The sequence below is a fragment of the Macrobrachium nipponense genome, chromosome 31 (assembly GCF_015104395.2).
Source record: "Macrobrachium nipponense isolate FS-2020 chromosome 31, ASM1510439v2, whole genome shotgun sequence".
Taxonomy (NCBI): Eukaryota; Metazoa; Arthropoda; class Malacostraca; order Decapoda; family Palaemonidae; genus Macrobrachium; species Macrobrachium nipponense.
Window position 1 is genome coordinate 27041472 of NC_061093.1, and position 15885 is coordinate 27057356.

General features: G+C 37.0%; 1 protein-coding gene across 1 annotated transcript in view; it reads left to right on the forward strand.

The window, feature by feature from the left end:
• LOC135206710 (tyrosine-protein phosphatase non-receptor type 9-like) overlaps window positions 1-15885 on the forward strand; it is a 224650-nt gene that overhangs the window by 161366 nt on the left and 47399 nt on the right. Inside the window, exons 6-7 of the mRNA XM_064238160.1 lie at window positions 10773-10888; window positions 15025-15142. Of these exons, the coding sequence (XP_064094230.1) occupies window positions 10773-10888; window positions 15025-15142 (234 nt within the window). The remainder of the gene's footprint in view (window positions 1-10772; window positions 10889-15024; window positions 15143-15885) is intronic.

Sequence of the window (15885 nt, forward strand, 5' to 3'; positions counted from 1 at the left end):
TTATCGCTTGCTTTTGGAGGGGCGGAACCGATCGTAGTAACTTACTGAAGAAAAATATATCATCTCTTCGACGACACGAGTCTCTCTCTCTCTCTCGATAAGCGATGAAGCTCTGTGCTCCCACTTTACTGATTTTCGCCTTGTCTCTCTTAGAAACGAGAAGTTGTCATGCTTTTGTAGGTCGCTTATTGTTCGAAACATGTTTTTGTCATTTTGCTTGTCTATTGGGAACGTTTTAAAGTGGCTGTTCGCCCTCTCTTCTCATAGTGACCTTGCATATCATAAAACCTATAAAATATAAAACTAAGAAAATTTATGTCTGATAGACTTAGTAGTTACACACACACGGCTTGAGACATGAATAGTACTTGAATTTTGGAAGTGTTGCTTTAAAAATCATATATACATGTGTGTGTGTGTGTGTGTGTGTATATATATATATATATATATATATATATATATATATATATATATATATATATATATATATATATATATATATATATCAGTTACACACATGTACACTGACTTACAATATATATATATATGTGTGTGTGTGTGTGTATATATATATAATATATATATATATATATATATATAGATATATATATATATATTATATATAATATATCTAATGTCTTATCGCTTGGCGATAGACTTTTTTTGTTCTTTCCTTACGACTGTCATTCGTAAGTAATTTTTGGTTCCTCTCATCTCCCTTGGATATCTTAGTAGAGAGGTTCTTCCTTGACTAGAGGAGATGATTCAAACAGGCAAGTTGACAAGATAACAACTTTATTCTGTAACTCCATACTAGGAGATGCAGCTCGGTCGGACGACCGATATGTTTGATCGTTGGCGTGGAACTGCCATTCTAAAGCATCGCGTCGATAGCGGAACATTAGCTATCTCAGCAATTCATATAAAAACACATACGTAGTCCGCCGGCTCGGAAGTTACAAGTTTCCGGCGTAGGTTAACAGGTCAACCGCTTCCCATGGAAGTTGTTGTGCAAAGTTATCATAACATAAAAATGTTGACAAAGCTTTGAGCTAGATCAGGCTACTGCAGACAGCGCATAGCGTAATCTAGGTCTGCTTTGGTCACGTAGAACCCTCCTAATGCCATGACCCCAGGTATTGGTTTATATTTACAGATCTTGTATATTATATAATAATGTAATTATTACATTAGGCTCGGACTGCTACCTATTCAAGCCTTGAATAACAAAAAAAATTACTTTAAACATTGTCCATAGGAGCGTGCTCGTAACATACTAAGTGATTAAATGCATAAAAAGGTTCTGTTACATACCCTTGTTGACATATTCATAAACAAAGATAAATGCATGGAAAATATAGATCCATGTTTGGTAATAATAATGATTATGTACCCAAAAATAATAAAAAAGGTAAAAAAATCAAAACATGTATACATGATTAATATGATTCAACGGTAACCTGTTAAGAATAATGGTTACTAAAATAAATGATTATAGCATGATCATGGATAATTGTTAAAGAGTACTTGACACTCTTTGTAATAGATAAATATAATTGTACAATGGTATAACAATGTAATTCTGCAGAAATTCAATATATTAGGGCTGATATTTTATTAGGTGCCCGAAAAATACCTTTAGGAATATATTAATGTATAATATTGGGCTATAATGCTTTATTAGGCGCCCTGGAGATACTTTTAACTGTTCAAATGCAAAGGCGTGGAAGTCTTTTCTGTCCTACATTTTTGCCAGCATACGGACCGCTTTTCTCACACAACACAATTCCAGACAATTCCCTAGGCACGAACTGAAGTGGCCAAGTTCAGGCGGCCCTAAACGCAAACGTCATCTAGACGGGCCAGTACGTTCCCTTGGAGATCCTTCTGTTTACGCCTTAGCCTACGCCAAGCAAAGATGTTGACGGCGATAACCAATATGGCCGTCACGCTGAACACGGCTAGCAGAATGTAGTAGCGAAGATTTTCTCCACCTGCATAAGTCGATGACGCGTGGGTCATCTCAGCCAGTTGCGTCAGACGATGAGCTACTCGCGCGTTGTATGGGAGAGGTAGTGATGGGATGATTGTGGTAGCCCACGTGTAGTTCGCGAAATACGCCTTCTCACGTATTATCGTGTTGACCTCTCTGACGGTATAGTTTTTGTAGATGTCCCCGTACAACCATCGGCTGCTACGAAGATAGGGGCATGGGCGGTGGATGTGTCCGGACACACGACGTCGAATCCGGCCTTATCATAACGGATCCAGGAACCATTATTCATCCTGTAATTGAATTTATTACCGTAAAAGGGATAAAGTTTCCCCAGACAACCTTCGCTTGTATGAGAGAGAGAGAGCCGTTTAGCACTATGTCTAACTCACATGAATCCGTTGATATAGGATAGAATTCAAAAGAGTCAGCTGTACAAATTTTATTATTCATGGCTTCTGAACAGTGAGTGAGTTTATCTAAGTCTTTAATGACTGTAAATGATTTCTTATCAGAAGAAATCAGTACATGCCCCGTTAAATTGGATATTACTGGATTTGAGTTATTCGTCATAAAAGTAGGAAACGGTGCTATTTTGTATGATTGCCAAGCATCGGAAGAATCAAAAGGAATTGTGATCATAATTCTATAATTTTCAACGCTGACTGATATTAGGCTATAATAGAATTCTACTTTATGGGCATCTAATAAAGGAATATAACCTAGCTTCTCCCGTCCGTTTTCCAAAGTTAACGTCAGATCTTTAATAGGCATGAGGTGAGGAGATAACACACCCTTTTGTTGCTAACGTAATTGCTTCTACGTAATCTTTTGACTTTTCAATAAAATGTGATATTTTCACACGGATATGATCTATTTTCGAACTATAGTAAGCTAAAGTAGCCAGCAAATGTTGAACTTCCATGACCTGATCGATATTATTTGAATGTTCATTAACGATATTCATTATTTGATTGATCGAAGATAACTGGCTGCGAAGTTCTGATAAGGCCCAGTTTCCGTTGTGTGTTGGCCAAAAACTCAATTCTTTTATTTTGATTATTTATCTTGAGGCGATTTGAGATTCCTAAGCCTAGATTCGCAACTGATCCTAAGATGTTTAGTCCAGGCTAGAATAAGCGGGTTGCGGCGTTCAAGAGTATTGTGCCGCACAGACCACATCAGCAGGTCACGAGCGAGTTCTTCTGCCTCGGCGGTTTTATTTTGTGTCATAAGACAACATTTCCGCGACGCTTAGTGTTTGAGCTAGTGAAATCTCTGAGTTAGCATGAAAATTACGTTCATTGCATTCCTTAAGGGAAAATACCAAACCTCATCAGGTCATTCTTTAAGTTAAGGACGTCATCTTCAGGTAAGAAAATAGCATGCATATCTACTTCAATAACAATATTACTTGACACGATGAATACATCATCGATTCTCTCGATAATCGAGCCATGATTAAATTCTATGTCTTGCGTCCTAGCGCTCTTTCCATACAACAAAGATGTCTGAATACACAATATCACTCCTAACAATAACAGATTCATTTTTGAAAACCTGCAATGAGTAAAACAGATGTAATAACTCGCGTAAAAGAATAGGTTTACATACAATATGATTAATAGATATATATATATAATTATTATACAAGTTTCATAAATACAACCATTTTTTCCCTCACTCCATCTACCCTTCTTTAGATTCTGATATGTGCCAATGGGACTATTCTCACATCAGTGGGTTTGGATACATTTTGAACCCTAACTCTATTGGCCGTTAAATTTTCTAAAATGTTAAACGGGCCTTCAAACTTAGGTGTCAGTTTATAATTTAAACCTCTACGTACGTATACTTGTATGTATACCTGATCGCACGGCATATGTTCTAGTTGGCTTAGCTATTTTATCATGATTTTTTTCATTATGATCTGTGCTTCTTCTAAATTCTTACGAATTATATTATAATCGACTTATGCTTGCATCCATAACATTCTTTAGAGGATTTGATAAATTAGTTGTAGGCTTTAAGATGTGGAAAGGCGTTCGGGCCGGGATACCGTACAGTGCCTCGTGCGGTGTCATTTTAATAGACACATGATACGAGTGATTAAGTGTGCTTAGTACCGCAGGTATGGCAATGTCCCAGTTGGGATCTGCCCCCCTAAGGTGACCCTTAAAATGTTTAAAACCTTACGATTTGCCCTTTCCACTAGCCCATTAGACTCTGGGTGATAGATCATGGTATTGATTTTCTTTATACAAAGGAATTCGCACAAGGAGTTAAGGAAATGATTATTGAACTCTCCAGCCCGCCCGAGTCTGAGATAATGATGTGTGGAATTCCATGTTTACAAATGTAGCACTCGTAAAACTTCCTAGCGCACTCGACCGCGGTTTTTTGTTTTAAGCGCTATAAGTTCTGTATATCGAGTCAAAGCGTCTATAATTACTAGGAGGTGCTTATTTCCTCTGTCTGACTCGTAAAATCCTGTTAATAAATCTAAATGTACTCTTTCAAAGGGTTGATTTGGCACGGGGTAAGCCCCTAGGCTGACAGGTGTCTTCGTGTGCCCTTTGTATTCTTGACAAGTGCGACAATTTGCTATGTGCTTTTTTATATCTGTAAGCATCGTATGCCAATAAAATAAGGATTTGGCTTTCTGTGACATCAAGGTATAACCCGGGTGTCCATGCCAGTGGATTTTCATGCAACCACTTTAAAGACAGTGGGTATGAGTGAGATAGGCACCACCACCTGGTTGCTATTCAACTGCGGTGTTGCGGGTTTTCCTCGTCACGGATCTACACAGGATATTGTCCTGTAGGATATAATTCTGCTGCTTATACTTTAGGTATTCTTTTCCTTCGGATTTCCGTTTAACGCAATGATGATTTTTTCTATTTGCGGATCTTTTCTTTGTTCCGTCTGTAATAGTTCAGCACTCCAGCCCAGATCTTCCTGTTCAGATATAGTTTTAACAACGGCATGGAGGTTGAGATATCTATTAATTCAGCTAATGGCTCGGTACAAGATGAAGAGGGGTTGCGTGATAATGCGTCAGCAATGATATTTGCTTTCCCAGGTAAATACCCGATCCTCGCGCCAAAGGTCCTGAATGATCATGTGCCACGAGTTCGCTTGGGGCTGTGACTAAAGCCTTTAAAGAACGTCGGTTAGGGGCTTATGATCAGTGAGAACCTTGACGGGATAACCGTATATTATGAATTTAAAGTGCACGAGTGAATTAACAATAGCGGAGCCCTTCCTTGTCTATTACTGCATATTTACTTTCGGAAGGTCTCAGTTTACGTGAATAAAAAGCTATAGGTGAAAAACTGTCTATCATATTGTTGAAGCAATACCCCACTACTCTAGGTCTGAGGCGTCTGTTGCTATGAAAAATTTCCTTACCGAAGTCAGGAAATTTCAAGATAGGAGGAACTACACAGTTCATCTTTCAATTTATCGAACGCCTGTTGATGACTTTCAGACATACGAAATCTACGCCCTTTTTTATAAGATCGGTTAGGGAGCGGCTATGATTGAGTAGTTACGGATGAAGCGGCGATAGTAACCGCTGCATCCTAAAAATTGCTGTATTCCCTTGACGTTAGTAGGTATCGGAAAGTTACGGATAGCCGACACCTTATCGTGGACGACTTTAAGACCTTCACTAGAAACCGTGAAACCTAGATAGACTAGTTCTGTTTTAAAAATTCACACTTACTTATCTTTACCCTTAAATTATGCTGCCTTAATCTTTGTAACACTAACTCCAATTTACGTAAATGCTCTTCTAATGTGTTGGAAAGATTACTAAGTCATCCATGTAGGCATGTAGGATATCTCCCAACAAGTCTCCAAACACGACGTTTATCATACGAGTAAAAGTATAGGAGCACAACGTAAACCAAAAGGCATACGCAAAAATTATAATGTCCCCTGGCTGTGCTGAAGGCAGTGTATGGGATACTTCTTGTTCCATCGGAATCTGATGAAATCCTTTTAGTAAGTCTAGGCTTGTGAAATATTTATTCTGGCCTAGTAAAGATAGGATATCATCGGTACATGGTACTGGGAATCTGTCAGGGATTGTTTCTTCGTTTAAAACGACGAAATCTAGCATATCCGCCAAGTTCGATCTTTTTTCGTACTACTATTAACGGAAAAATTATAAGGGCTGTTTGATTTCCTAATGACTCCTTCCTTTAACATTTTACCTACTTCCTCTGTTATCTCATTCTGAAATTTCATAGGAAGTCGGTACGGAAGGTACATAGATTACTTTCTGTTTGTCCTTGAGCCTGATTTTGGATGCTCGCTGACATCCGTTTTTCCTAAGGTTCCATCCGTAGTTGGAAAAAACATCATGTTATATTTAGTTAACAGATTCAAAAATTTCTGCTGAATTTCTTCTTCTTGAATGTCCTGATTGATTTTGTTCTTTATAGATTGCAAAAGGGTTTCATCCGCGACTGATTGAGCGTGATTTATCTCAGCTACGGTAAGAATGCGATGTTTATAAACTTCGGCATCCAAGATATGTGATTTTTGTGGATTACTAAAGTGGTATTCAAATGATTACAGACTTCGATGTTACATTGTTGTTGTGAGCCGACTGTATAAACGGCTTTGTGTGACGGATAATCCGTGTGTTTTCAGAGTTTCGGAAAGGATTAATGTTTCAGATCCTGGCAAGGTTCTCTTTACACGCACTAATATATTTGAAGTTTACGTTAGGCTCGAAGAGTTTGGCGTGCAAGCTGATATTACGGGTGAGCGAGAGTTCTGTTGGGTTGCCTGTTATTATTTCTTGGTTCATGAGACAGGTGATTGGTTCCGTAATGTAAGTGACAACTCTGTCTGTCTCTTTATTATCTAAGACTGAAATTTAGGGTATTAGAAGACCTATAGAATTTCCCTTTGATATACACGCCGTGTTTTGCAGGTGCTAAGATAATATTTTGAGTGCCCATAGACGGGTATCCGATAATTACTGCGGGATACATATTAATGTTTTGTACAACGACAAAGGTATCAGCAACGTGCGCTTCCCACCGACCATTGTACTGTACATGAGTTACGCCCACAAACATTTAATTCATTATTCCCCAATGCCTGAGAGCCTTATTCCGGACTTTTTCTATAGGGAAACATTTGAAAAGAGTAAATGATGAGTTCCTTAAATCCATTATATACGTGGACTACCATTAACCAAAGAATCAAAGAAACAAAGTGAACTGACTATGGTCCAAATTTACTGCATGAAGGTTGGTCGCAACTCGTTTTTGACTAATAATTGCATGAATTTGTTGCAAATCTACGGGAACCTGCACAGATTTTTTTGACGGTTACGGGCGTGTGTTTCATAGGAAAATCAATTGTCTCACAATGATCTGATAAATGATTAAACTGATTATTTGATACAAAAGATGTTGATATTGATGACCCAACACGCCCTCTCCCCCCTTGGAGTGAACTACGTGGTATTTGTTTTGTTTATCACACCCTGAAAATTCGCTTGCCCTTGCGAGTTCTGGCTAGACGGCCCAGGAACAGAGGTACCTGAAGCACGATTTGTTTGTTTCTGCTGTTGTGCAGAATTCCGTTTGGTTGTTTCTTCTTATAGTACTGAGTGGACCCTTCTTTTATTTGCATGGCAACTGGTGCGTGTTGTAGCATTTGCTGTTGATTCTCGAGTAGCACAACGGTTATATGAATGAGTTGAAACTATTGTGTATTGAACAAAAAACGCGTCCGACAGTCTGAAATCATGTGACCTGGTCGTTTACAGTTATAACAAACATCCCTGCAACTTGATTTATTATTATGTACCACATTTACTTGTTGTGGCTTGTTCTCATTTTTTTGCAAAAACTTGAATGAGCGAAGGATCTAGGTCGGTACATTTAGACATGTGTTTTTTGATTTGTTTATACACATCTAATTCCGTACTGTCGGGCTGCAATTTTTTATCAAAACTTACTAACGCTTCAGGCAACATTGCAGTGATAGACGTAAGGTAGATCAAACGGATAAAAATCTTTCACTTTGATTTTAGCACCCGCAACCCACCCGGAGTTACTTAAACTATCCTGATATTCATTTAGCCGGTCGGCAATTAGCGCCGCCCGCTCGACAACATTGAGCTGAGTCATGGAGGCTTGGTTAAGGATATTTCTCAATGCCAATACTACATCTAAAGCCTCTTCACCCCCCATACAACACGGCACGTAATCTAATTTTGAACTTAGTCCCATGTAAGCGCTTCTTGGAAAGAAACCCCCCTTAGATACGCACTTGCGTCGCCTTTCGACAAAGTCAACGAAGCTCTTGGCCTCCTGTAATTGTACTGCTGGGTCTGTGATGCTTTTTGCATTTAAATGAGCGTCTACAGAATGAGATCCATGCCTCAACATTTTGAGGCAGGAACCCATTGACCCGACCTTGAAAAGGGGGACAATCGCTGACCTCGCGCTAACGAGAGTCACACGTTGGGGTTGCCAGCCGGAGTAGTTGCCATTTCGGCTTTCACTTTTTTCTTATCACTTCTATTCCTTGCAATCCTATCAAAATATCTATAAGAGTACACTCGACCACTACGTAAACGCATAAGCAATGTACTGTAATATGTGTTATAATAATAGGAAAATCCCCCAAAAGATACAAAAATACAGATAATATGATCAAATATTATACGGAGAATTCCTGCAAGAAACGGTTAATGACAACGAGAAAAGAAAAAAAAATTAATCTGCGGGCGAGAACCTCGTAGTTGAAATGATTCGGTCGTAATGAAGGAAGATTAATATGGCGCAACAACTCACCCCCAGAATACTGGACGATCGACTCTTGATGAACAAGCACTTCACTGAGGAAAAGACCTGAATAGATAAAAATGGTACTTGGCTCCAGATTATATTGCGAAGGATTGTTGACATGGGATGACGTCTCAGTTCCTGTCCACGTCTCGCGTCGGAAGTCGTGATGACGTCACGGCTTCTCTCGCTGCACGAGCGCGGGGAAGTCCAAGATTGATGACGTCACAGCCTCCGTCCTTGCTAGATCGGGTGATGTTCCCTGTGTTTGTTTTCTTCTTTCCGTTGATGTTCGATGCTGCCCTCGTCCGGTGTAGATTCTCGAAGATAAGTGACAAACAGTTGCTCAACGTCAGTGTTAAATGCTTGTATTCCTCTCGATGAAGGACATAGTTGCGTCTTCATAAACTGTTGCGTTGATTGAAGATCCCGTTACCTCTGTTTAGTTTTGATGTTGAAGGTGGAAGTTAGTTCTTGTAGACCTTCGGTCGGCTGATATGGGTCTTGTTAATTATGTTCTTCGTTTATACGCTGCCACCACTTCTAATGTCTTATCGCTTGGCGATAGACTTTTTTTGTTCTTTCCTTACGACTGTCATTCGTAAGTAATTTTTTGGTTCCTCTCGTCTCCCTTGGATATCTTATTAGAGAGGTTCTTCCTTGACTAGAGGAGATGATTCAAACAGGCAAGTTGACAAGATAACAACTGTATTCTGTAACTCCATACTAGGAGATGCAGCTCGGTCGGACGACCGATATGTTTGTTTGATCGTTGGCGTGGAACTGCCATTCTAAAGCATCGCGTCGATAGCGGAACATTAGCTATCTCAGCAATTCATATAAAAACACTACGTAGTCCGCCGGCATCGGAAGTTACAAGTTTCCGGCGTAGGTTAAACAGGTCAAACCGCTTTCCCATGGAAGTTGTTGTGCAAAGTTATCATAACATAAAAATGTTGACAAAGCTTTGAGCTAGATCAGGCTACTGCAGACAGCGCATAGCGTAATCTAGGTCTGCTTTGGTCACGTAGAACCCTCCTAATGCCATGACCCCAGGTCATTGGTTTTATATTTACAGATCTTGTAAATTATATAATAATGTAATTATTACATATATACTATATATATATATATATATATATATATATATATATATATATTTTAGTATTTTATATATTATATTTAATATATAATACTATATATATAGATATATTATATATTGATAAATTTACATGATTATAATATAATATAATACTCTAATAATATTTTATATTAGTATATGTATTCATATTTTGTATATGTTAATATATGTATAATTTTGTATGTGTACCTTTATTTTTACAAAATATGTAAGCTTTTCCTGATGTTGGCTTGTTTCCCTTTGTATTAGATTCAATACCATGCAACCGATTTTACGTAATTATCAGTAGAGGTTGGTCGTGAATGGACTTTTTATCGATTTTGATGTGCATCAGGAATGATGTCATTTATTGCATGTTATTTGCTTGAATGGACAGGAAAGGTAAGGTGCAGCAGGTGGATGATGTTTGTCTAAAGAGTAGATAATTGTGAGCTTGAATTTCTCAGGCCTGCTCTTGGATGTGCATGACGGATTATATTCAAAAAAATTCAGCGAGATTTTTTCATGTTAGCAGCTCATGATTTTTAAATAATGTTACATTTCCACCTTTTTTATTGCAAGTGCATCAGGTTTTATAATAGAACTACTTGATATGACTGAATGATTTTTCTGTAGGAACTTGAAATAATATTATTTGATTGTTCATTGGTTTTTTTAGGGGGTTTTTTTTTTTTAAGGTGAATGTACTGCATAGATTGCATTTTTTTCCAGGCTGTTTAGCCATTTGTGTGTTCATTTTTGCATTTGGTTTTTCCTTTAAATGTTGATTATTTTTCTGCTTGTCACTGCTCTGACTTGTGTTTGGTTTCCTCCACAGGCGACAAAAGAGTTTGTAGAACAAGTGAATAAATTGCGACGCTCCCGGAACGTGGGTCCTTTATCATGGAACACGGCTGTCAAGTTTCTTATGGCAAGGAAGTTTGATGTTACCAGGTAAGGCTCTGGGAGATTGAAGCCCTCCAATATTATGTGTCTTTCAGCTTCAGGTCATGGGTGTTTATGAATAGATTATTTTTTAAAAATTGTCCATCTTATTTGGTTATTTTATTATGTCTAGATTTTTTCATTATCTTAATACACTATGATTTGTCTGGTTGTTTAAATGCAAATTTTAACACTGTCTAATCTTGCTTTTTGTTTTATCCATCAGTTACACCAAGTTTAACATGAAGATTTTCCCATCTTTGGCCTTTCTAGCATTTCTCAGTCTCATTTCAATTAATTTTTTCTAAAATTTTCATATGTGACATTTATGTTATGAACCTGTACACTTGGTATTTTGAGACTGATAAGTATACGTATAAGCTGTATGTGGTTTGAAAAATAGTATGTGATTAAGCATGCTTAGATGAGAGGAATTACACTACTCTTCTGGGAATCAATATTAAGCAATGGCGAAGATTAATTGAAATTCACTAAACATGCTCCAATATGAATATCAGACCTGTTTGGACAAATAATGTTTACAGATAAACTGGTTTATCTGTACCTTCTGCAGTTTTAGCTCAGAAAGTTGGCTTCTGCAAGAATGAAAAGACGGGAATGGAAATGATTCATCTTCCTTGTATCATTATTTTTGGTAGTAGTTTTGTGAGTGTGATTTAATTTTAGACTTTGTCCAAGTCTTGCCTTCGGATGTCATTTGAAAATGTATTTTATGGGAAATGTTTGGAATAAAGTGCAGATAAATGTTTCAATTATGACATGTTTGAATAGTAACCGGCAACAGCTATTTTACACTTGTCACCCTTTTGACGGTATAATTGTTGTACTTTTTGTACAAAATAATTATTTGAATGTGTTCTTTCAAGAAAATAATAATTCTTATAGTGTACTTAGCCGAGAGAAGTCAAATCGTATTGTTTCTCTTGAGTAGGAAGAAGGGAAAAAAAAAAAGAAGGTATACGAGTAGTAGTTACCTCTCCTCTCTTTAGGTGTCACTCGAGTTGGGAATGCTCAGTCAATTGCTTATCAGAATGAATGAATTCTTATCACTGATAAGGTAGTGTAGTTACCATGGGTTATAAGAAAACGTATTTTTCTTGGGTGCATTATCATCAAGTTGTCCAGTGGTAGATTTCTTTTATGTCGTGATTGAACTCATCCATTCTGTCTGTCTCTCTTGTCAGTCTGTTCTATCATTTACTATATTTCAAAGTTTTTTGCTCTTAGTGTATAACATGTTCCTCATTCCTGTTAAAGACAAATTCTGTTTGAAATACAGTTGTGGAGTTGAGAGATATTAGCTTTACTAACAATGGTAACGTCTGGTGTGATTGTAATTTTTGTGTGATTTTAAAATGAAAATATGGATGACAGTTGAACAGAAGTTTGTTGTTTTAGGCAGTTCTCGTGTGGAAATGTCTTGTCATTTTTAATGAAAAGTTTTACATTTTTACAATCTTGTTAAGCAGTTGAATATTTTGGATTTTAAAGTGTTGGAAAATGAATAAGGCCCTTGGGCTTGGTAGGCTTGATGTACATAGTCTCATTTGGCAAGTTTTGCTTTGGTGGTTTCATGTATAAAACATTATTCTATATTCCTTTCAGGATATTCATGTAGGGTATGAACACATATACATACATACATTGTATTACTTTTATTTTATTTTTTTGCAACCCAAAGTACACAGAGGACAAGGTAATTTTTCATCATCAGTGATTTCTGAGAGGGAAATAGAAGGCTCTGGGGTTTACACGAGGTCCTTGATATCCTTATCACTGTTATGTTTTACTTGAAAGCTGCTTACTTGAGTCTCCATTTTGATGTATTCAAGAAATGCCCTGATGTGTAAATACAGTCCCACCATCACTAAAGTCAGGAAAGTGATCACCCACAGGTGTTTCTTGCATAATTCCTTAATGAGATCCATGGTGTAGCTCAAGTTCTAGTTAACAACTACCCCCAACTGTGACAGTGATACAACAGAGCTTCCTTATTTTCTTCCAGGTTTGGACACCACAGATGAAAATGTTTTTTAGAGAACAGATGAGCACTTTTTAAGTGTCATGAAACATCATCTCCACCAGTGCCATTCCTTCTGAAATGGACAAGATCTTTAACCTTTGATATTTAATGTCTGAAGCCTTTGGTCACAAAGCATCAATCTGAAATACGACAATTAATTATCAACTATTGGTGAGGCAGGGAACTGAAAAGATGTTTTAGGCCTTCAACAGTATTTATCATACTTAAACTTGATTTACTAGATAAAGAAATTGGCAAAAATGGACACATGAAATTATTTAAATAAATATACAAAAGTTATGATAAACTTTTAGGCCACCTAAGCCTCTCAACAGTGTTTAAAATGCATATACAGCTAAACCTTCTAGTACAACTAAACTGCTCATATAACTAGACTAACTCCCTGTGCAAGAGTGTAGTCCAAGATAATTAGAATGTTTAGTATCACCACAACCAAGCAGTCTAACTTCTTGGGATTCTCCAATAACCACAAAAGTCATCATCCAAAGATAGTAATGACAGATTGTGTATTCATAGGTCCCCACTTCCATAGTCAGCGACTGCAGAAAGGTGAACAAAGCTTCCTGGGAGCTTCGCCCAAACCAATTCCTTAACTTATTACATGCCTGCCTAACCTTTGGTTTGAAGAAAATATATACAGAAAACAACCCATAGCAAAATGGAGGTTTCTCCTGTAATGACTCAATTACAAACTCATAGACAAATATTGGACATCATAATTTGTACAGGAATGACCTAAGGTATAATGCTAAATATTTGTTTGCACACACAATCTTTATCTCTTGCCTTACTAAAATTACAACCATCAAATACTTTACGGGTTTTTTTATTCTTAAACCCTAAACCATTAAGAATATGGTCACCTAGGGTTGGGTTGACCTTGCAGGAATTCATTAAAATGAGTCTTGTGTAGCTAAATTAGCAGGTTATACTAGTTTTTATACTGAACTGACAACTAAATTAAAATCTCTAGAATTTGTGAACAAACAAATGGCAGAAATGTCACTTTTTACTTAAGTGTTCCTTAGCACCTTAACATCCACTGGACAATTAAGTCCTTTGCATCCATCTGCTCATAAAATGCAGGGATGGCTCTGTTAGCTTGCCCTGTTACAAATTGTTCTTGTTTTCTCTTGTTCCAGCCCTGATTTAAGGTTACAAACAGGCTAATGCAGAAGCCACATATATGTATATAACAATATTTGATGTAATGATTAGCCCTCTGTTCCTTTTACATTACTAATATACAATGACCAGTCTAGGCTTATTGTAAACAAAAATGGCAAAATAAAGTTACAAATGTATTTGAGAAGAACTTAAAATGTTAGAGAATACACTCTTTGATTAAGTCTTGGTCATAATATCACCATATCAGAGGGTGTTGGAGTACCAGTGTCTGCTCTTTTTTATATCTCCTCACTATGTAGCACATAGTGGGGCAAGTTTGTAAATGAGAGAAAGCAGCTTTATATTGCAGGTTCCTTAGAGATCTTGAATGATGGCCTGTATCTGGATGTCGTGGATTTTTTTAAATTTTATTTTTTTTTACAATTACCTACGTATTTTATCAGTTACCTACCTTTCAAATATTCTGATAACATCAATGGCAGATTTAAGGGGGGACCTGGTCATTTCCCCCATGGATATGAATAATAGAACAGTTTTCTTTCAATAAATCCTTATTTGTAGCAAATTTTTTTAGTTAATGATTATTTCAACAACTACCACTGTGTGTATGTGTGTGAGAATGTTGATATATATGTTATCATATGTGTGCTTAAGTACCCCCAATTGAAAGATCCGCCACTGGGTAAAAACACTGAAAAATCAGATGGTTCAATGCAAGTCTTTTGACACTGAAAGGAAGAAAATCATTTCATTTTTCTTTTTTACTTTATTATCCACTTAGTTTCATTTGTATGAAGTATTTATTGAGAAGTTACATTTTTTGTAACAATATTTTCCAACTGGGATGTCTTTCTTTTGTGCCTTGTTGCTTTCAACAAACTTTTTCATTGTCAATTCTGTAGCAGTGTATAAATTGACAAGTATGTTAATTTTTCTTTTTCCCACTTATCAGAGCTGTAAATCTATATGAGCAACACGAAGCAACTAGACACAGGGAAGGTTTAATTCACTTGAATCCAACTTCTGATCCTCTCCGTGCTGAGCTTACATCTGGAAAATTTACCATACTAGTAAGTATTTTGTCACTCAAGCATTTATTAGAGCTTTGGTTTCATTCTTAATCACATTTGAAAGTTCATATTACAAAAGTGTTACTTAATGAGAAACAGTTTGGAGGTTTAAGTACAGGAGATTAAGAATTGTGAACCTATTGAAATATTCTATGAACCTCCATGTATTAATATTAGGTAAATCATAAGTAAATATTTGAGACAACACTCCTCTTCTGTTTGGATAATACTGTTTCATACATTCAACTTACCTGTCAGATATATACATAGCTATCGACTCCGTCGTCCCCGACAGAAATTCGAATTTCGCGGCACACGCTACAGGTAGGTCAGGTGATCTACCGGCCTGCCGCTGGGTGGCAGGACTAGGAACCATTCCCGTTTTCTAATCAGATTCTCTCTGTCGCTGGGAATGTAAACATATGTTTACTTTCCCTCCTGATTTGATTTTCGTGTTTCATCGCCATCGGTTCTTCTGGGCAACTTTTACAGGGAAGTACTGGATCGGTGGTTCGGCATACGCTTTTAATAACTTTTTAATAACTTTTAATTAATTAACTTCGAAGTTTTCGAAGAATAGAGGATGTGTAACTACCGAAGTTTTCGGTAGACAATTACATAGTTTGCAAGAAAGGGAAATATAAATATTTATTCATTGATAAAGTGTAATAAATGTTAGAATTTGATTGAGGAAAATAAGGTAACTTCCTATTTGAGGAAGTCAGAAAAACATAGAACTAAGA